The sequence below is a fragment of the Schistocerca gregaria genome, chromosome 2 (genome assembly GCF_023897955.1).
Source record: "Schistocerca gregaria isolate iqSchGreg1 chromosome 2, iqSchGreg1.2, whole genome shotgun sequence".
Lineage (NCBI taxonomy): Eukaryota > Metazoa > Arthropoda > Insecta > Orthoptera > Acrididae > Schistocerca > Schistocerca gregaria.
In genome coordinates this window covers 609,004,050-609,028,015 of record NC_064921.1, presented here as the reverse complement: position 1 = coordinate 609,028,015, position 23,966 = coordinate 609,004,050, and the positions used below count along the sequence as shown (strand labels likewise).

Genomic DNA, 23,966 nt, shown 5'->3' with positions numbered 1-23,966 from the left:
CTCAAGTACTGTGGATACTCTGCCATCGGTACAATCACAGAAAACAGACTTCCGAAAGAATGTCCACTGGAAAACAAAAAATCATTTTCCAAGAAAGATCGCTGACATTTTGATACAGCAATAGAGAAGAATGCAAGGTTATTGTATGTGCAGTGGCTGGACAATGCAGTTGTCACAATGATCTCATCTTCATGTGATGCTCAAGAGGTTGACTAAGTTAGGAGATTTTTGCAACCAAAAAAGTGAAATATAATGATTCCCAGACCAAAATTGGCAGCCATATATAATACATGCATGGGAGGTGCTGTTTCGATGGATAAGGATCTTGTGTGCAACCTTATTGGAATGAGAAACAAGAAATGGTACTGGTCTATCTTTACATGGATGTTTGCTGTCACCATACAGAAGAGTTGAATTTTGTGTAATAAAGGAAGAAACCAAAGTATTTCTCAGCTGGAATTTTAAGGGCGATGTAGCAGCAGAGTACTTGCAGAAATGCCAAGCTTTACCTAAAGCAGTTGGAAGATCTGCATCAAGGGCATTATCTGATAGTCGCATATCAGTTTCAATTAGATTTGTTAGAACCGAGCATCTCGTGCAACAGAGAAAAGGAAAGAAGAAGAAGTGTGCTCACAAGGACTGTAAATGCATTGTGGAATAATGTGTTCCAAGTGTAATGTGTATAGATTGTCTTATTCTGTTTCGTGTACAGTAATGCTAGGTTGAAGTATCTGATTCTTTTAGCTGTGTATTATTATGATTTGTATTGTGTTATAAAATATCAATTGTATGATCAAAAGCTTATAATAAATTTACCCAGAAGTTGTATGTGTAATAAGAACTTTCAGTGTTGAAGCTGTAATTCATATAAATTTAGGTAGTAAAAGCAGCTACCATTGCCATATGGTAACATCTAATATCTCGCTAAAAGTGGTAATGACTTTTGTAAAAACAAGTATGTTGTGTAACTTATGCCCTATAGAGACAGTAATGAATAAATAAATAAATAAAAAATCAAGTAAAAATAAATTCAGGTCATAATGGGTTAGTGTGTATTCAACAGTGCTGATAGTTAAAAGTCTGCAGCTACCTCCAAACCAATATCAATAGAAGTCACCAACAAGCTACAGAATCAGACATCCAATGCAGGGCCAGATGCACAGTGTGATACAATTCTCTCAAGCAAACCCAATAACCGAAACAAACAACCTGACAAATAAAAAAATAAAAAAGTGCCCTTGAAACTACAAGATAGGAGAGTGCAAGTATACATTATGATGCTGAATCAGCCATGCAAATAGAAATATACTTATGACTTGGAAACACCTCCTACATTTCAAATGTTATTTCATAATTAATATCAAAGAAGAAAGATAAAGGAAAGAAAATTAGTTGAAACAAATGCTGCCTATACTGGAATGAGGTTTGAATTGTCTAAGAACACGTATGGGTTAACTAGAGCTTCTGGCATAAGTTAGGCTTCTGTGTCTGCTTAAACAAGACACTCATTTTAAACCATCTGACAACCGTTTCTTTAATTTTATTCATATTTCGTATGTTGTTGGCAAACCTGTCTGTAAGGACACATACCATTCTGTACCTGTTACCCTAACCACTCGTCTACTTTTCAAGTATTTGCACCACTGAAATTAACTGCTTGTTCCCTGTATTCTCCACTTCATTATCCTGTTGATATAACATCCTCAAGAACCTCACCCATGAACTCCCCTACCCCTTCTCCCCCTGTGTAGATTCATCGCACTTCACATGCAGTGCATCTTTATGAACATATGTGCCAGAAGCCAGGTAGATATTTGTCTCATCGAACATTATCTCCCTCCTTAATGCAGCAAATGTGATACGCTTCAGTGTTGCAACTGGATCATCTTCACCCATTGTCCTCTCATTTTGCTTACCTGTGCTAGCTAATACTGTTCTTTGAGACATTATAAAGAATTTGCACTTTAAGGATCATTTTCCCATTTGGATCCATCTTCCAGACACATCAACACCAACCACCAAGCTTCCTTAACATATACTTTACTGCAAAATTGCTTTATTTGAATTCCAAATGAATAACAAAGACATGGTAGTACTTGCCACCAATGTTGTCCACAGAGCTGCCAATGTGCCCATTTCGAAGTTGCTTGTTAAACCTGGTAGACACCTTATCCCATGGTGAAGTAAAAAGTGCTAGTCAGCCACCAGTGGCAGGCAGACAGCTCTGTGATAATTCCATTGTGTACAATCTTCTGGCAATCTTGCAAGTTTCAAAATGTCTGAGCAAACACTAGACACATGATCAGAGAAAGGAGAAAGCAGTTATGCCAGGAATTCTTACAATCTGTTAACCATTTCAAATCATCAACAAAGAGTCTGTGGAGAGGATTAATAGTAAAGTTAAAACATGCACTGAAATAGGCACATAAGACAGTGGACCTATGTGAACCACATAAACTGTAGATTAAATAATAAGTAAATATTGCAATCAAATAACACGGAGTGGCAGTCTGGTCCCAAAACAAAACACAAATGTGGATTAACAGGTAAGTAACTGCTGGCCATTAATGCCACTAACAACTGAATAGGTCAACTCTCACTCTTGTGTACAAGGGAGTTAAAGATTGCCTTACCTGTAGCTCACAGGACAGTACCAGGGCCAGATAAGGTTCGCTAGGAGATGTTAGGCACTCAAATCCTGCATGTATGGACTACATTGTCATGATTTTCCATGGAAGATGGTCTGCCAGTCATTACTCTGAGTCAAGGAGGGAAGCAGGCATGGCAGCTCTTCTGAAACTAGAGGAGGATTGCGTCAACCCAAATTATTACAACTGTGTAATAGCTGCCAGTGTGTAGGAGAATATTAAAATGAATTATCATCAGTCACTTGGTACAGACTCTAGAATTCAGAGAGTTTCTCAGTCGTGTGTAGTGTGATTTTTCCCTTAACCTCCCCTGTCATTTCCATCACCGCTCTTCCTTCCCCTTCAACTCTTCTGCCAGAAGTAGGAGCCACTGACTCCGAAAGCTTGTAAAAGATAAATCCTTTTGTGTGTGTGTCCCCCTGCCACCGCTTACTGAGTAGATTTTTTTATCTATCCATTTTCATTATATTATCAATAATTGATTTTTTGTTGTTGTTGTGTTAGCCAATAACATTTATTAATAGTTATGATACAAAATTTTATTCAACTTTGGTATTATTTTGATGTGTGGCACTTGACATTGTATACGCAATACAGTGAGATGTAGTTAACTTTGCAGTGTCTTGAAAGTCTTTGATTTAGGCACTATGACAGAAAGCACTTATGCAGACACTTGTCTTACTCTGTAAATAACAAGTGCTAAATTGGAACTGTAGTCTTCTGAAAGGAACTCATGGAACTGTGCTCAGTAGAGCAGTTGTAGGGCCAGCCATTGTGGCCGAACCATTCTAGGCGCTTCAGTCTGGAACCGCGCGACCACTACGGTCACAGGTTTGAATCCTGCCTTGGGCATGGATGTGTGTGATGTCCTTAGGTTAGTTAGGTTTAAGTAGTTCTAAGTTCTAGGGGACTGATGGCCTCAGATGTTAAGTCCCATAATGCTCTGAGCCATTTCAGCAGTTGCAGGAAATCCTGCTATTGTTGGAATGGCTGGTACGCAGAGCTGAGAGGGTATTCGCGGTGTGTTGACTTTTGTGCCTGTTGGTGAAAGGATCTCCATGCATGCCAGTACTAGGCAGAAGCAAAGCAGTCCATTGTTGACAGTGCTGTCTCTGGTGATAGGCAACACTATTGGTGGATGAATATGACATGCCGAGGGATGTGAAGTGGAACCAGAAAGATAGTCCCTGTTGGCAAGCACCATCTAGAGATGGTTGCTCTAAACAGAGAAGGCACCTGGGGTGTGGTGGCAGCCTCTCACGGTATTGTTGCATACCTCTTGAGCCATGTAGACAACACCATTTATCATCAGTTACCTGTGTGTCAGTTATTTTATAAATTAACATTACTGTATTTCATCAGTGACTAGTGTAATTTTTTATCAGTAAAATATAAGTATTTTAATTAAGTGTACTTAAAGTCACCTCATTTTCTGACTTGTGAAAAAAAAAAAAAGGGGGGGGGGTTCAAATGGCTCTGAGCACTATGGGACTCAACTGCTGTGGTCATCAGTCCCCTAGAACTTAGAACTAATTAAACCTAACTAACCTAAGGACATCACACACATCCATGCCCGAGGCAGGATTCGAACATGCGACCATAGCAGCAGCCCGGCTCCGGACTGGAGCGCCTAGAACCGCACGGCCAACGCGGCCGGCGAATGAAGAACAACTTTTGGAATTTCATCATCTGATGTAAAGAGGTTAGAGTACCAATGATAAACTGTAAAGCATTAATTTTTGTTTCATTTTTACTTCTGGGAGTGTTCACTCTGTTTATACAAAGCCTGTGTAGAAAACTCTGAAGTTATAGTAAATAAATTTTCCCTCTGCTGCAGTATCCTTTATTGAAAGTTACCTATTACAGAATATTAATCCTCCATCTCTCTTTATTCATACTAGGTTATAAGGTTTTATAGCCACATGGCAGGAAAACACATTAAGGGTGTCACAAGGGGTCTTAGTGCTTTTCTTGGAACTAAATGGCTGACTAAAAATAACGATGAAAGCATTATAAGATAAATCTCATTATACAGTACATTTAAGAAAATCAGAGCCCTGATAGCGACATTTGTTAGTCAGAACTGCAAGAGGAATTACATTTGTGCACCCATTTGATTGAATAGTTCTGTTTATCTGATAGCCCCATTTGTGAACAGACTGAGGGCTACTGATATTCCCTCCTAAGCAGTGTAACCCCCCTCTCCCTACCATCACCTTTAATGCTTGGTTGTAAATAGCTACACCAAGTTTTGTGCAATTCAAGGCAGGTTAGTAAGTAAAGATTTACATAACATAAAAGTTGGTCCGGATGCTAATGTACTGCACAAGGCATTATTCTAGTGATTCTCAATCATGTTGCAGTGTGTCACTTGTCACATTAACAAATCATTGCCAGAGCTGAAGAAAGTGACAAGTGTTAGAAAAAATCCTTGGACTGTCAGGGGATCAAACCCCACATATTTTGATTTGTAGCCTGTGTCTTACCCTCTGAGCTACACAGATACTTGTGTAAACAAACAATTATTTGGTAACTATAGTGACTTTTGTAAAGGGCTTGTGTGTGTGTGTGTGTGTGTGTGTGTGTGTGTGTGTGTGTGTTTTGCAGACAGATTATGATACTGGCACTAAATTCATTGTTCATTTACTTCTGCCTTTCAGTAGGTGATTATGTGATTTGTCGTGTTTACTCCAGCTTCTTATTTATTGATGAAGCTAATATTTGTATTATATTTCTTTTACAGATGCTGCAGTGATTCAGTGCAATTACAGATTTTTAACCTGGAAAAACTTCTCCTTTTTGTTATTCATTACTTAATGCAAATATGGTACTTGTGTTCAATGGAGTTGTACAAAATGCACCTCCGCCTAACTTACACGCATTTCTACAGAATAATCCTGAGATAAGAGAACAGTCAGAGAAATTTTTAGAGATTCCAACAAAAACTGTAGGACCACATGGACTACTCTATGTTCACCAAGGAGAGCTTGCTGTCACTGAGCCTAATGACTGTAAGTCCAATTTTTTGCAATTTTACTGTACTCATATGAGCAGCTTCCTTTACAAATAACTAGGTTAAATGAGTTGTGAAACTGTTGTTTGATATCAGGTAACTAATGCTCTTGCTCTGTTTGTATTGACTTGAAATACTAATGTCTTTACATATTACAGACTGTAGCAATGATTTCTGTTGGAAGAACCCCACAATCTCACCATAGCACTTACATGGAGGAAACGAGTATGCATTATATCTATTTGTGAAACATGCAAATTATGTTCCTTAGTTTTATTATTTTAATCTGTTGCTTTTTGTATTTTCAAGATAAATATGGAACCAATCCATCATGTTTGTAAGTAGGTGTGAAATACCTCATACAACCCAAACTGAGGCTGTCACTTGTATGAGATTATGTTATGTATTTCTCTGGCATGTAAGACTGTTCAGTATTTGGTTACCTTCCTGTCGTGGAAGCAAGTATACAGAGCACGCAATGAGATACGTGCAGGTTTTGGCTAACACTTGCAATAACAGTTTTTTAATAAAAATATCGAAGTTATCTAAAAAATAAAACAGCAAAGACTGTGAATAGATGTATATATTTTAAGGTGGACCCTTAATTCCTTAGCATTGTTTTAAGTAAGATGAAAAAACTGAACCCACGGCATTCCTTGTTTCAGCTACTTGCTTCGATGTAAACAGTAATATTAATAACAACAGTTATTCCTTGCAGCACAAGAAATATGTTTTCATGATTATAAATTCCTTAATTCAGGGCAATTCACATATGCAAAGGGAAACCTGTAATTAGACACAATAATAGTCATTTAACTAAGTGTACTGTTGCATTCATGGTGTGTAATAGGATTCATTGCTCAGTGATAGATTTCACATTGTCTTCAGAATATGCCTTTCTTCCCATAATTAAACGTATCAGTGAAACCTATGCACTAGTGAATGCACATGCTCCGGTGAACAATCTGTGGTGTCACCGCCAGACACCACACTTGCTAGGTGGTAGCCTTTAAATTGGCCGCAGTCCATTAGTATACGTCAGACCCGCGTGTCGCCACTATCAGTGATTGCAGACCGAGCGCTGCCACATGGCAGGTCTAGTCTAGAGAGACTCCCTAGCACTCACCCCAGTTGTACAGCTGACTTTGCTAGCGATGGTTCACTGTCTACATACCCTCTCATTTGCAGAGACGATAGTTTAGCATAGCCTTCAGATACGTCATTTGCTATGACCTAGCAAGGTGCCATATTCAGTAATTAGAATGAATTCTGAACAGACAATATTGTGAATCATGTACTATCATGAGCGATGTTCATGATTAATGGATTAAAGTTAAGTATCAAACTAATTAGGTCCGCTTTTTGAATTCTAATTCCTTGTCATGTCCCAGACATCACGTCAGTATAGTCCTTCCCTCCTCATGCCAGCCTGTGTGAGCTAAAATTCGTGCATTTCGGCCTCCACTAGTAACACGGTGTTGGCTATTCTACCAACACAACACAATCAACCTGGCCAAAAAAGTTGAAAAGTTATGTTCACAACTTGGACATACATACACTCTCAGAGAACCCTCAGCCCCATGATAAGATCCTAATTTCATTGCATAAATCAAAAGAGAACAGGATTACAGGCATGTCATCGGGCTTTTCTCAACACAGCAGAAGCCAGATTCCAATGTACAGTACCTAATAAATACATGTAGAATGGCCAGCCTTGAACTAGCAGCCACACACTGTAAGAAGCCTCCCCACAGAAAATATTCACCTGAAAACCACCAATGAACTGTGGAGATGAATACCAGATTGACCCTGTAGCAATTGCTACAATCGCTAGAAAATTTTCCCTGTGAATTATGAATATACAAATCTGTAAGGGTTATACAGAATCCAACCACCATCTCTCACAAATCAAAACCTGCTTCACACCTGGCTGGAGAAAAATATCAGAACTACATTGATTCAGAGTATTTAAAAGAACGTGACAGGAATTTATACAATTACTGCAAACAATGATACTGTCATGGAATGCACTTCTTGGGACCATTCAAGAACCAACAAGCAAATTCAGAACACTTTCACAAAAGCGTAAACATAGCTAGTGGACCACCCAGAATGTGAATGACCCTGGACATATGGAAAAATTGGAACCCCAAGTGCAGTCAAGTGCCAAGGCTTAATAGTCACCCAAGTGCAGAGAAGTGGCAAGACTTCTTAGAAATATGGAGGAAAAATCTAAAACAGACTGTGTAAGTGCACATGGCACTTCAATAGATTGGAGAAAGTTGACAATGATTTAAGAAAGAAATACACACAAAATTTCAACATGACTTTTAGGGGGGAATTAGCGAACCGCAAACCACAAAGTGTGTATTTCTCTTGCTCAGACAGAACATTCAATACAAACACAAAGGCTGATTGCGACATTTGGTAGCATTACTTTGGAAAACTACACAACTGTGAAACTCCAATAGAAAATTTGTAATTTTATGGATCTATCCTGAACCAAGTCTCGATTCCACCGACATGTGATGAGATACATAATATCATATGCAGGGGTTGGACGAAAATATGGAAACACTGTGAAAAATGCATGCTTGAAGCTAAATGCAAATGTTATCATATTCAGGGGTTGGCCGAAAAGGTAGAAACGCCACAAGAAATGCATGCTTGAACTAAATCCAGATGCTAGCTAAGCCTGCAGGTTGTGCTGCTGTTTTTGACTGCAGATGGCACCTGTGCAGTGCCCTCAATACATTACAAAGCGTCAGTCGTGCTAAGAACAATGTTCTGTGTAGTTGTGAGTGCGTTATGTCAAAGTTAAGTGATTTTGAATGTGGACAGATTGTTGGAACTTGTGTGATGGGTGCTTCTGTAATCAAGGTAGCTGAAGTGTTTGGGATTTCACAAGGCACTATATCGCAGATTTATACCTCATACAGGGAAACCGGAAAAAAGCATCATCTGCTAATTCACAATTCGGATGAAAGTGTGTGTTGGATGGTTGTGACAGACAGTCATTGAAAATAACTGTGACAAAAAATAAGAAGACAACAGCTGTAGAAGTCACTGTAGAACTGAACATCGCAATCATGAACCCTGTCAGCACCAAAACAACACAAGGGGAGCTCCATAAGCTGCTAACTGCTGGGTGAGATGGAATTCCAAAACCATACATCAGTGATGCACATGCCCATAACAGGAAAATGTGGTGCCAAAGCCATAAAATCTAGACTGCGGACCAGTGGACGAGAGTCATTTGGTTGGATGAGTCTGGTTGCACACTGTGTTTAACTTGTGGCTAAGTTACATCCCAAGAGTGAAACATGTCAGGGATTCAGAGATGATTCAGGCAGCCATAACATGGTATTCCATGGGCCCCAAGGGCACTTCGCAAGGTAGCATTACTGCCAACAGTTATGTGGCTGTTTTGGTTGTTCAGGTCCATCACATGGTACAATGTTTTTCCCCAGTGGTAATGCTGGGTTCTAAGATGTCTTGGCCCCAGTTTACACAGCTTACATTGTTCAGGACTGGTTTTGTAAGCACAAAGATGAGTTATCGCATATCTCTTGGCCACTGGAGTCACTAGATCTCCATGTTGTTGAGTCTTTGCAGTCTACTTGGGAGAGAATAGTGCATGATTGCTCCTTACTTGAGTATGCTACTATTTTGTAGGAAGAGTAGTATAAGATTCACTTGAAAACCACAGAGGACCTATATTTCTTCTGCCTAGATGACGGGAAGTGCTTCAGAATTATAACAGCTGGAACCTGTTTTGAATGCCAGTGTTTTCCGGCACCATATTAGGCATGGTAAAGTGTTGTGTTTTTGGCATTTCCACATTTTTGCCGACCCGCTGTGCCACTTCAAAAACAGCAAAGCACGTGGGGTGGAAGAGATTGTTCAATTACTGAGATGCTCATGATTGGAGGCAGACTCGTGACTGACAGACCATTATTTTTAATATACGAGATGTGATCAAAAGGTAACAAGAATTTATTAATTTTGTGAGCTTTGTTCAACAGATTTTCAATTTTTATTTTTTTACTGTGGTACACATGTTCCTGATGTATGTCTGCATTTTCAACTGGTTTTAATGTTTAGTTTATTGTTGAAGGTCTTAAAGATTATACATGTTTTCAAGTGCTTGGTGAATTTTTACATTTGAAAAAGGTGGATCAAAGAAATTGCATTAAATTTTGCTTGAAAAATTGAATAAAATGCAGCACCACACTCTAAATGTTGACTGTGGCTTTTAGTGAATCTGCTATGAGTAAGACAAGAGTTTATGAGTGGTATAAACATTTCAAAGAGGGCCGAGAAGATGGTAAAGGTGACGATGGTCTTGAATGCCCTAGCACATGACAATGTGGAAGAAGTAAAAAAGAAATGGTTCTGGAAAATTGCCATATCACCATCAGAGAGGTTGCTGATGATATCAGCATATCAATTGGCTCATGCTGAGCAGTTTTCTCGTATGTTTTGGGCATGAGACGTGTAGCAGCATAGTTTGTTCTGAAATTGTCGAATGTCAACCTAAAATGACACTGAATAAACATTGCTCAGAAATTGCTGAATGAAATTGATAACAATGCAGAACTTCTAAAGAACATTATAAAAGGTGATGAAACATGGATTTATGGATATGACCTCAAAACCAAGGCCCAATCATCTCTATGGAAACTGTCTGAAGAGCCAAGACAAAAAAATTTGACAAGTTTATCACTTGTGAAGGTTCTTCTTAGTGTTGTCCTTGATTAAAATGGGATAGTGCATCATGAGTTCCTGCCTTATGAGCAGATGGTCTGTAAGGACTACTACCTGGAAGTTACACATCATATGCATGAAGCAGTCCAAAGACCACAATGAGAATTGTGGCAAAACCATTCATGGAAACTGCATCATGATAATGCTCCCACTCATACTTCAATGCTTGCTTGTAATTGTGTTGCCTCAGCCATAGTACTCTCTGGCCATGACCCCAGAAATTTCTTTCTGTTCCTGAGGCTGAAGAGAACCATGAAAGGACATTGTTTTGCCACTATTGATAAGTTGAAAACAAAATTGCTGAAGCAACTGAACACTTTAATGGGAAGTGAGTCCCAGAAGAGCTTCCAAGACTGGAAAAAGTGCTGGCATGAGTGTATTATGTTTGAGGGAGATTACTTTGAAGGGGACAAGTTGATGTTGTTGAAAATTCTTTAAGGAAAACATAAATTTCCATTACTTTTTTTATCACACCTTGTGTGGGAAAGCAAAATTATACCAACAGATTAGAATACTACTGTGATTCAGTCTCTACACAAAAAGATGATAAGATGTACCTGAGCAATTATTGAGGCATTTCTCTTCTATCAGTTGCCTACAAAGTATTATCTTAGAAGCAGCAGGTGGAATGGAAGATGAATGAGTAACAGTATTTTTTTAATTTTTAACAAAACTGATCATGAGCAGGATGGGTCTGGATCCTCAAGATAATACTAAAGCAGTACATGTGGCCATGTTTGATTTAAAAATTAAAAAAAAAAGTGTATGGCCTGACTTTTTAATATACTACATAAGTATGGTATGGATAATAAAATAAGTAATTTAATCCAACAGTGAACAATGCCTAAAGCAAAATTTATGGGTGAAATCTCTGAATCTGAAATAAAAGCAGACATAACAGGAGATGATGGGATATCTCCATTCCTTTTCAATCAGATATAAATAAGATCATCAAAATATGGCACAAAGATACACCTGGAATAAATATGGGAACAAAAAGTAAAATAGCCATTATCAAATATCTTGAAATTGCTGATGATCCAGCAATAATTAACAAGACTACCACTGAAACAATACATGCCCTAAAGTAGGGGGTAGGGTACCATCACTAAGGTTAAGCACTTCAAATCTTTAGGTGAATTATCAGGAACTCTGGCAATGACAGAGTGAGCAATAAAACTCATTCAGGAAGTGGAAACACAATAAAGCAGCTAATGCAGATTTGTACTGTCACTCAGTTTAATATAGACTATTTTACACCTCTGGTTTTAAATTGTTTGATTGTCCTTCACATTATGTCATTCAGAAAAATTGTGTAAAGTCTACAAAATCAACTCGAATGTTTGTAACATGAAATTCTTTTTTACCTAAGCCAAACTATGCCACTAACAAGCAATTATTCTCCCAGAAGCACTCTATGCAGCTGCCAAATCTTCATTAACAATGAATGTCTATATTATTGAGAAAACAGATCGACTTTTACTGTGTGAAACATTCAACCCCAAGATCCAAGACTGTATCTGGATGTGCAGAAGAATTGTATTGTGTAACAGAATGATTAGTTTCTTTGCATGGAAAAGATCTCCGAAATGATATTGATGGTTCATGATTAACCCTCGAGTGGATGCACTGCTTTTTATAACAAGAGCAGGGATGCAGCATACTTTGTACACACATGAAGAATAGCTGTCTTTATGTCACTTAGGTAAACACATCTGAGCAAAATAACAATTTGATCTTAGTTTGATTAAATATTGATAAAATAAACTTATATTATGTGCAGTAAATCACTGTTTGACTAAACAATAGTAAAATAAACTTTCATTACATCATTCTTTTGCTGTGTACAAGAGTTCTCCCACAGTAATGAAACACTGAAAGCATTAAACAGTGTCATTACATCAGATCCCAACCAATTGCTTATTTGATTACTGTGATCTCATAGACAAGAGCCTTACTGTGGGATTGGGCCACTAGCTCGAAATCTGGGTCATTTTCGTGCTCAGATCTCAAATTTTTTCTTGCCTATCTTGATATTTATTGTATATTACTGCTGTTCACATGGAAGCATGACATCACAGCTTAGCACTGTGTTAGCTGAAGTAATAATGAAGAAATAGATATGAGCTTGCAATTGTAAAACAATGGAATGGTATAAGCCAATATTATTTATGGATGGTACACTTAATACATAGACATGTTGGCTTGAGGGTTAACCAAGAAAACTTCCACATCATAAACAGGATCTGAGAAACCAAAGCACAAAGAATATAAAAGATTGATTGCTTGTCTTATCAAGACACTAAGAAAAAATTTGAACAACTCATTCAATCAATATGATGTCAGACATAACAAACATTGTGTCAAAATTCCCACCTAGTATCAGATGGCAAATACTAGCCCTAGCCACACGTGAATGCCTGTTTTTCAGTTGGGCAGGGGGACATGAGCTTCATTGACCTACACATCCACAACACTGGTGGTAACCACCTCATCGGTACAGCTGGAGATGTCTTATCCATCTCCAGCAACATCAGGGAAGAGGACACCTGCAAAGGTTTCCCCCCCCCCCCCCCCCCCTCCCAAGACGAAACAGACCAGCTATTAATCACCAACCAGTGGCTAGCAGAGCCATAGGCTGCAGTTCAGGAAAATCCTCACAGAAACTGAAACATCACAAGGACAAGAAGGATAAATTGAAAGTTAAACTGAATTCTGTTGCTCCGGTTAATCTGGCCCCCAGTCCCTTTGAGAGTGAGCCTGTGAATACCAAAGAAGAACCACCATTCAGGTGGAGTGTGACTCATCAGCAAAGTGATTTGTACTTCTGTTACACCTTTGCTGTTTTCTCAGATCACATTCTGATGTGGTTACTATTGCCATCAGGTTGAACTCTGTCATTTAATGGCTATTTACTCTACAGATGGCTTTGCACTTCAGGTGATGCGCTTCTCAGAAACTCAAATTGCTGCCATTCAAAATTACTAATACTACTGTACAAATCACGTTTACTCAGGGAGGGCATCTGTAGGAGTCTGCAAGCTCATTTGATCTGATGCTTTTAGTGATGCATTAGAAGCTGTACTGTTCATTTCTGTCTGTCAGTTAGGATAACAGTATGTAATATCGTATGGAGCTAGTACACCAGCTGATGGAGCTAGTGGACCAACTGCCTTCATTCTTCCTCCTACTGGGAGACATCAGTGCCCAAACTCCTCTGTAGGATGGCTAAACCACAACTAGAAGGGGCCAAGTAATAGAGCAATTAATTTCCTAACAGAAAATCTACCTACTTAATACTGAAGTTGCAACACGTTTCAGTATGGCCCATGGAACACACTCAGCCAAAGATTTTACTTTCTGCAACCTGAACATATCACTCTGCAACCTGAACATATCACTCTTAATCCAGTGGTCTGTCGGTGTGATCTATGCCACAGCACCCACTTTCCTATGACTCTCTCCACCACCCTACTTGCCTGACCCGGAAATGTTTGATGAAGTAAAACTCCTTATTCTTCTAGGCACAAAGCTTTGAATCATACAGTTGAATCATACAGTGTTTCATGTAGTGAATGAGAGTTCCACAGTGTCTTAGCAGAGTGTCGAGAAAAAGACCTAGAAACCAATGAAATTCACTATCCAGTGCTTGAACACCTGAACAGTGACAGCATAAAGTGCATCCTCAGGTTTTTAAATTGTTTTTGTCAGGAAAGAAAGTTTTCCTGCTGATGGTGGGTTGGTAGTATTATTCTTATACTGAAGCCAGGAAAAGACCCTTAAATTTTGACTAATTATTAACCAATCTCTCTCATGAACAAGCTGTATAAATATTCAGAAGAATGGTCAACCAACAACTGTGTCAGTGCATGAAAGCCAGAGGACTTTATTACAGTTTCAAAGTGCCTTTTGAGTATACCAATCTGGAACAGACCATCTGATTCGTCTGAAACCTGCAGTGCGCAATGCTTTCGCACAAAGCCGAAACCTGATCACGGTGATCTTTGACCTGCAGAAGTTGTAAAATATCACCTGGCACCATTACATTCACTCTGCACTGCATGAGTGGGGCTTCTGGGGATGTTTACCCCTTTTTTTTTTATCCAGAATATCATATCCCTCTGACTGTCCTAGGTCCAGAAATGTTTGAACCTCAGCCACCAATATCTACAGGAACTGATGTGTCTCAGGGGTTAGTTGTGATCATAACACTCTTTCTTCACAATCAATGGCCAGTGTATATGGATGACCTTGCTGTCCTTTTGTACAACGCAGAGCACCAGCTTCAGGGGCACAGAAAGCACATAATTGGGCACTGAATGACTTTTGTTGACTCAGGCATATGCATTGTGCTTAGAACTTTACCTCATTAACCAGTGATTTGAAGTTGTTGAAACGCTCAAATTTTTACACCTTGTATCCAACAGTTAAGTAACATGGATGCCATGTGTGCACCAGCTCAAGGCAAATAGCATGAGGAAGCTTAATAGCCTCAGATTTCCCAGCACCACCTCCTAGACTGCAGATTGCACAGTTTTTCTGTGTTTTACAAAGTTTTGGTTTTATGCCAAGTGGACTATGGACATGTTGCATATGGGCTGGCAGCACTGTCAGTACTGAGCTTGTTAGACCCAGTCCACCTCAGTTGGACATATGGTTGGCAACTACAACTTTCTGTACGTGCCCTGCAGACAGCGTCCTGGTGGAAACTGGTGTCTCACCACTGAGGGTCAGATGTTAGCAACTCTTGGCGAATGATGTGGTTACAATCTACTACATGCCTACCCATTTTTGTTACTTTCTTTCACAACTGGCAGTTCAGACTGTTTACAAATTACACAAAAATGGGCAGACCTGTTAGCATTGCAAGGACCTGTACATATAGCTCACTCTTGCCCCCCCTCCCCCCTCCACCAATGGTATGATACACACCTCCCACCATTCTCAGACACTTATTCCGTTCGATTCTCCACAACCACCCAAATTCAACATGCAGCTGCATAGATGGATTGATAGTCAATGGCAGCATTAGTTATGCTTTTGCACCTTCAAGTGAGCATGAGAAGTATACTTGCTGAGAGCATGCAGTGTATGCACTGCATAATTGGTTGCCATGTCATGTGCTCTGCAATACCTTAAAACTCTCTCCACAAAAGACTTTCTTCTTTTTGGTTATTCCATGAGCTTACGAGCCATATCTTAGTGCTACCTTAGAAATGTTTTGGCCACTAAGATTCAAGACCACAAGTTGACTGTAATATTAATTCAGACACAAAGGTACATAAGTATTCCAGGAAATGAACTCACTGACAAATTAGCTAAAGTAGCAACCACAGAAGACAAACTTAAAGAGCAATAAAAGGGAGAACCAGAGTATGGCGTACTTCACTCCAAGCCTCTCTGAAAGATGCCATCATACTGTACAAACTACTTATTGGCCACGCAAGACCTACCCATGAGTTCCTTTTACATCAAGAGGACTCCACCCAATGCAGCTCTGGTAGTCATCTCACAATCGCCTGTATTCTCACAGTATCTATCTTTCTGGCTGATCTGGGGTGAGACGCCAACCTGTCTACCACCCTACTCCAGATACTCACAGAGAATGGGATAGCAGTTAACAGAGTCATCATTTCTTAAGGGAAAATGGATTTTGTAACAAAATTTAATGCACCGCAGTGTTCGGTGTCATAGGTGGATGTGGAGCAAAGACCTCTCGATGTGTCACGTATTCAGAGTGGCCCCCAACTACTTTTTTCCATTGCCCTTTCATGTATTTTTAAATTTGTAGTATATTTTTTGTTTATCTGAAGTTTAAACTAACTGACTGGCGAAAGTCTTGAGTTAGTCTCGGTCCAGCACAAAGGTTTAATCTGCCAAGAAGTTTCATATCAGCACACACTGCACTGCAGAATGAAAATTTCATTGCAGTAATCTACCTTCATCGCCGCCGCCACCACCACCACCACCACCACCACCACCACCACCACCACCACCAATATCACCAATGTACAGTGGCCGGCCAACACCCAAAAACATCTCAAGGATCACTGTTGACCCACTGGCAACTACACAACTGTGATATGGATAGAAAATCAGCTCTCATAAGTTCACTTCCAAACAACTAACATAATGGATTTTGAAAATCAAAAGTGTATGGACACTAGAACAATGACAGATCTATAGTAACAGGATGAAGAAGTTTTGAGATGATAGCAAGAACAAGAAAATTAAGAATAACTAGTGGTTTCACAATCTCTTTTAAGAGTCAACTGAAATAATAATAAAATGTCAACAATTAAAGCATATGCATTCTGACAAACAGATAATGATCATTGGGTGGTCAAAACAAATAACTGCACTTTTAGGTGTTTTTGTGATTATTGTCACAAGAAGATAAAAGAAGACTGGTTACGATTGTTCTCAAATAATGGGAATGCGACTGAAATACATTTTGTGTTGTTTGTATGAGCTGTACCCATTTTCTTGTTAGTGAGTGTTCAGGGAGATATCCTTGCTTCTACTGTACCATTCTGTTATTGTTTCTGTCTCAAATAACAGATTACTGTTATTGAGTTTGATGTGGAAGTTACTTTAAAGAGTTCATTAACTAAGAGGGTAAGCTGAAAAGTAATGCTTCCAAATTTTTTATTGTGCTGTCAATATAGGTTGAGATATTACATGCCATGCAAATTGCCTGGTTGGCTTTCCCGCTATACTGACACAAGCTATAACCCTCCGCCACTAGAGGGCTCTGAATTGCAGTATGTAACATAGTGGTGTGTAATCTAACTATGTCAGTGCATGGAAAACAGCGTGCTGTAATTGAGTTTCTTAAAGCATGAATTCAAAGAGTTCATCCACACCTGGAGCACCCTCTCCTTCAGCTTGACAATGCTAGACCCCAGGAAAGTTGCTGTGATACCCACAGCAGTCTGACACATTGGGTTCACTGTCATCAATTATTCTCCAGACAGTCCCAAGTTGAGACAGTCTGTTGTCATCTGTCTTTTAAACTTGAAGACCACCTTTGAGACTTCACTTTGATAGTGGAACATGAAGTGGTGCAAATAGGGGTGAGGTTGTAACTTTGTCAACTAAGTCAAAAATTCTACAGTGACCAACAAACTGGTCTCTCACTGTGAGAAATGTGTTTGTCACCAGGGTGACTACATTGAGAAATAGATATCTAGGTATGAAGAACAGAAATGTAGAATATTAATAAAGTTCATTTTATTTAAAAAGATATAAGCGTTTCCATATAAAACATTTGGAGGCATTACTTTTCAACATGCCCTCATACATCATGATTTACCTATACTTTTTGTTTTATGATTTTTATTCTTCCACCCAAGTTCACTTCCTATAATTCTGCTGATTAAACACAAATTAATAAAACTGATTGTAATCGTTTGTATGTGTAGCTTCTGCTTGAGATTAATTTTTCACCCTTTCCTTGCTACCTTCCCCAAACATGTAATCTTTATACCGTGCTACACAGAATATTCCTATACTCTCTGTTTATGTTACTTTACTGTAATGGATGAAAAGATCTGTCACACTGTCTGAATACCAACTTTGTCAAAAATGCATTTGTTTCAATATGTTTTTCATAGCAGAAAAAACAATAATTATTGTGGAAATGGGTATAAATGCAGCAATCACATAAACAGATACAGAAAAATAGTACAAAACAATACTGAAGCTTGATGATACACCAGACCTTGTAATTTGATTTTAAAACATTTCTCGAATACTTTCCAATCTAATGACAAAATCCTACATGTTTTTTCGTTAACGCATCATTGATTTGGCAGTCTTTGATAACATGTTCGTGGTTTTCTTGGCCCATATGATTCTAGTAAAACTTTAGTTACAGGACAGTCACTTCCATAGCCTTCATCAGAAATTTATCAATCACATGAGCAGTATAAACCCTAACATCGAAATTAAAATGAAGCTTAAGAAGTAATGAAAATTTCTGCATTGTAGGAGAAGACAGGTTGCTACTTACCATAAAGAAGACATGTTAAGTTGTAGATAGGCACAAATAAAAGACACATACATAAAGCTTTCGGTCACAGCCCTCATGAGCAAAAGAGAAACAGATGCCATTCATGCACACAAGCAGGCACACCTCACGCGCACATGACTGTCAACTGCCTGCGATTTAGCATGTCTTGCTTGCAGTAAGTAACAATCTGTCTTTTCCTATCTTGTTGATATTATTACCTGGAGTTTCCACTGTTTAATTAAAAATTTCTGTTAGATGTGTTTATTGAATATCAGTCTAATGACTGACGTGGCCAAACTTCCTACTGAATACCAGCACATAATTACCTGAACTTCACTGGCCACTCTTTTAATCATCCTACACAACAGAGAGTGATACAGAACACACTAACAAAACACCACAGAGGCGATGACAATCAAGAGCCATGAAAGTAATCATTTGATGGTTTTTGAGAAGATATGACTACAATATCAGTGATCTACAAAATATTTATGTACAAATTTATTTTGCAAACACAGACTGAGCATCATATAGTGTTCCTCCATTCTGTAAGATAGAATATTAGATTTGTTTCCAACCACATACTGAAATAAAAGAAATGTAGCATGTTGTTAGTTATAGGCTTGTTTTTAGTGTTTCAATAATTATGTAGGACAGTATTCATACTGTTTCAGAATGCTGACTCTTAATTACATGAGCAAGAGAAATCTGTGGTGCCTAAATTCAACTTCACAAGGAAGCATGAGATTACATCCGACCAAATGAAAATTATGGCCAACACTTCCAACTATTGAGACCCAGGTATTAAGCAATCAAAATTTATGCAGGGTGGCCCAGGAGGAATTATCAATATTCAGGGATATGACAGGAATGACCATTTAAAGCGAAAAACCTCATACAGGCGTATGCCCTAGTCTGAATGGTTTCCAAGATAGAACACATTTACTGTAATTTGTTATTTGTTTTCTATATTATTCAATGCTTTGTCAGGTTTACCCATGTACAACAATTAATTCACATTACTACATGTATTTTATAAAGTGTGAATTGAAAAATACATATTTTTAACACGTTTACTGTAAGCGTTATTGTCCATGTCACTTACAGCTGTTGTACAGTTAACAATTAATGTCTGAATATGCCTTGTTAACTTAAATGCATTGATGCACTGGTCACATAGCAAAATGGAATCTTCCCATCTGTTATGTCTTTTTACTCCCATAAATAAACAATTATTTTTCCTAATTTTTACCTTATTTTCAATATTTTTATCCATTAACATGTACACTTACATGGTAATCTCAAGACCTTATTTAGACTTCATTTCATTGTAATTTATTGGTCTGATTATCATTTTGATTGTTGTGTTTACATTAATGTAATTAGTTTTCTTTACAGAGTTCAGAAATAGAAAACACATTTGATTGATGTTAGTACTACAGTTTGCAACATGCAAAACCCTATGAGTTTATCAGTATATTTGAGGAAGGTGACCCACACCAACAAAGTATGGCAGTCCCATTTTCTTAAAAAGTACTCTGAATCATCTGAAATTAATTAACATATGCAATAATTAACATAAAAATGCTCCAGGATATTACTGTTTTCCATGACAGCTTTTGTCAGGACTGTTCCAAATTGTGACTACATCCTTTTAATACTTTAATTTTTCTGTATAGAAATAACATAGAGCATAGATTACCTAACTAACTGATTAAAAATTTTATGTAATTTACCCTAATTTGCAATATTGCACTCATACAATCATGTAAACCTGATATTGCACAAGAATAATAGTGACCGTGTATATTTCTAAATTCCTAACTAGTAACATTTTTGTAAGCCAAAATCACATTAATTCTGGTGAGACATCCAAAACAGTAAAATTCAGCCTCGGTCCCTTTCAAAGCATAATGTAATTTACGAAACAACAGTTTACTCATATGCTTGTCTTCAAGTAATGAGACATCTCACAAAATTGACAGTTAATGGTTTGAAAGCTCATGAGTGAGGCTTATGTTGGGTTCACTCACAGTTTCGATTAATGCCACTACTGCATTCTGTATGTGAACTGACATCCACAAAACTCAGTCTCATTAATGTTTAATAACTTTTGAGTGGTTTTTGTGTAGCAGATAAATGAACATGTTAACTGAATAATGTTGCAATTAACAAGGAGATGTGTGATGTCATTGTCATTGGAGTGAGCTATTGTTGGACATGGTGATTCTTGTCATGGACTGACTTAATTAAACTACTGCAATGTATTTTTCTCTAATAAATTACTAAAGGATAGTGCTAATTTTGAAATGTGACTTTTTCATGTAAATGTGAACTATGTTTTGTGTCAAAAATAGAATAACTAACTTTTCCACGGAACTATTGGTAGGTAACTGTAGGTGCTGATTTGGTGCTATGTGCTGAAAGTTTTTCATAGTAGATAATCTTGTCATTGTCATTAACAACTGTACTTTTGAAGGAATAAATGTGTTTGTTAATGCAATTGAAATTGTGGTGTCATGTACTTTTTGAGCAAATACCATCCCACATTCATTTAGGCTTTCAGCTTCTAGGTGAACTGGAGTTTATGCTCCCTAGGTGGGACTATGAAAGCCAGTTAGTAGCACTACACTCTCTTGCGAGAACATGTTTTGTTGCTTGTCTAAGTGCTTCTGCATGTTCCCTACTGAGAGCAATAATGCCCCTTATGTGACAAAGCACTTCATCTCACACATTGAACTTTTGTTTGTACATCTCAAACTTCATCCAACCTCATAAACAAAAATCCGGTGGTGTATGATCTGGCTATCTTGGTAGCCAGTTCATTGCACTACCACAGCAAGCCCATCAATTAGAATAAGTGCAGTTGAGATTTTCCCTCACAAGTACATTAAACTTGTTCTATCTCGGAAACTGTTTGGAATAGGGTATATGTTCATAGAGGTTTTTTGCTACAAATCAGCATTCGCATCATATCCCTGCATATTGAAAATTCGTCCTGGGACACCCTGTGTATGCATCCACAGGCAATGGTTTACACTCAGTTATCTCTGGAAACAAGCTCTTGATACAAAGAGATCATTTACTTCAATCTGCCATAACAATGAAAATCTGATTGAGGAAAAGGCAGGTTCCAAGACTCAGATAGTGGAAGAACTAGTTAGTCACCCTGAGAGTTTCACAGAATATTTTGGAAAACTACACAAGAAATGCATTGTGTATTGTGGAATGCCTGACTCACAACGCTCCATGAACCAAAATTTTAAAATGAGTCAAGAAAATTATTGTTTTTCTAACACACATCTCACCTAATGACTATGGTAGTAAAATTAGAGATATTTAGGCTTAGGTGATATATCCTTTGTGAATGTAATGGGTAGGGCAAATGATTCTGGTATACTATGCAGAATAAAATGAGAACCCAAACAATTTTTGGTAATTGGTTCCTTGCTCCTAGCAAGATGGTGGAGGTAATGACCAAAAGCATTAGGTTTTATGCAGGTATGGTGTGAAAAGAAAAGTTGGACCATTATCTGGTTCAGTGATTTGTTTAACAGATTGATGGGAATTTTACAGGCAATGTGAAATCTGAGAAAATATTCCCCCTCCAGCAATAATCTGTAGGCTAACAAAGAGAAATGAACTTGTCATTTTGATTAAAAGCTGTGATTAGATAGCGATTTGGACCAACATCATCATAATATAATGCTGATACCAAAAAAATTTGCATGATCATGCATTTTGAATTAAACTGCAGTTTGGATCAATGATGCAGGTATAGAATATATATTGAGATGTTATTCCAAAACTACATTTCTTTAAAATTCTTAATATCTTCAGGCAACATTCAGAATTACTCTAACAATGACGCGCCCTTTAGTGGTTCTGCCTCACATCATCCATGTAATAAGGCAGCAAATGCAGCCTTGTTGAAACTGACCTTACCATTTGGAATTTTGGCATTTTTTCCCCATGGTGGGTCAATGTACGTCAAGCTATTTAAGAATTGTTGAAAAAATTATTGCTACTGGAAGTATAGTTTCTTTTTGTATTTTTTTCTTTTTTTTTCAGCAAATGTAGAGGTCTTAGGATCTGATGATGCAACGACATGTATTATTGCTGTACTTAGACATCCAGGTAAGTCTGCAATATAAGTCACTACTAAAATTTCCAAATTTTGGGAAGTTATACTCCAGAATGAATCATTTATTTAAGATATCTGAAAATGAACACAAATCAGAGTAAAAATAACACTTCATATGTAATTTAAAAGTATCATTTTCTCTTCAGAAATTGAGTGACTTGTTTTGTTCCCAGTTTGTGGGGCAGTAGCTCTGTCCCATATGGACGGTGGAGGAGTTGCAGACTGTGTGGCCAGAATGATTGAGAGTGTTAAGCAGATTGCTGGTGGAAGCTCTGATGGAAAGATGGAATTACAAGTGTTTGGAGCTTTTGGATATGCACAGAACTTTTCAGAGACAGTATTTGCTTCTGTAATGGGTAAGTGGTAGATTTCATTTCTCTTTACTTTACACTAAATTGGAATACATTATAGTTTTCCAATCTATTTGAAAACCTGGGTATCTACTGAAACATACCATGGGCTGATTAAAAAATCAGTTACAGAAATCTGTTGAAGCTAATATACTGTGAATACTTTCCATTTTTAGTTATTCGCATTAACTGAATGTATTTGCTTTTTCAAGTAAATGAGAACTTTTAACTACAGTTCCCAATGGTTACAAAGAGAAAAAAGTGAAAATGAGGTCTTCCTGATAGTTAATCAATTTTATGATTGAATAAAAATATGATGAGATTGGTTTAATGATTACTCAGGGAACTCTAATATAGGTAATGCTCACATTAGCAGATAAAAAATGTTGTGTTGTTGATAACGTGAGTAGGAAGAAAGTAATATGATATCAGTTCAAAGTTTTGAATCAGTCCATAAAGAATGTACAAATCCAAAACCTGTCATCAAATCTCAAATAGGACAAGCATTTATAATCGAATACAATCCAGACCAGTGCATATAATGTGGACTAATCTAAGACAAACTTAGGGAAGTTTCTAAATGGAAAACACAGGATGGAACAAGACTATATTATGAAAAGGGTACATTGCTACTCACATACAGAGGAGATGCTGAGTCGCAGACAGGCACAAGAAAGACTAGACTGCTATATATTTAAACTTTCAACCATCTAGTCTAGTATAGTAAAGTCTAGTGTAGTCGTTTTGTTTTGCTTGTCTGTGACTCTATCATGAGTAGCAAACTATCCTTTTCAAAATATTGTCGCTAAGGACGTTTCTCATGGATTCAAGCAAGCAGACTGGGTTGAGAATAACCTGGAGACAACAGGCTACCACTATCATGCAGTTATGCAGATTTTTCAGTTTTGCAACTTGTTCTTTCCATGCTGAAGCTCATAGTACAGTGGTTGCAATTTGAGGATCAAAAAGAAAATTCATTTGAGAAAAGTATGAAATTACAGAGAGACAGAATGGCTATCCTTCAGGAGCC

The 23,966-nt window shown here is 37.9% G+C and overlaps 1 protein-coding gene across 3 annotated transcripts in view; it reads left to right on the top strand.

Annotated features, from left to right (window-relative positions):
• LOC126334572 (protein N-terminal asparagine amidohydrolase-like) overlaps positions 1–23,966 on the top strand; it is a 133,221-nt gene that overhangs the window by 32,722 nt on the left and 76,533 nt on the right. For all 3 annotated transcript variants that reach the window (XR_007564757.1, XM_049996956.1, XM_049996955.1), the window contains exons 2-4: positions 5,392–5,659; positions 22,514–22,579; positions 22,760–22,942. Coding sequence is in view for 2 of the 3 variants with exons in the window: in XM_049996956.1 (XP_049852913.1) it covers positions 5,473–5,659; positions 22,514–22,579; positions 22,760–22,942 (436 nt within the window). In the remaining variant the exon portion in view is untranslated. The remainder of the gene's footprint in view (positions 1–5,391; positions 5,660–22,513; positions 22,580–22,759; positions 22,943–23,966) is intronic.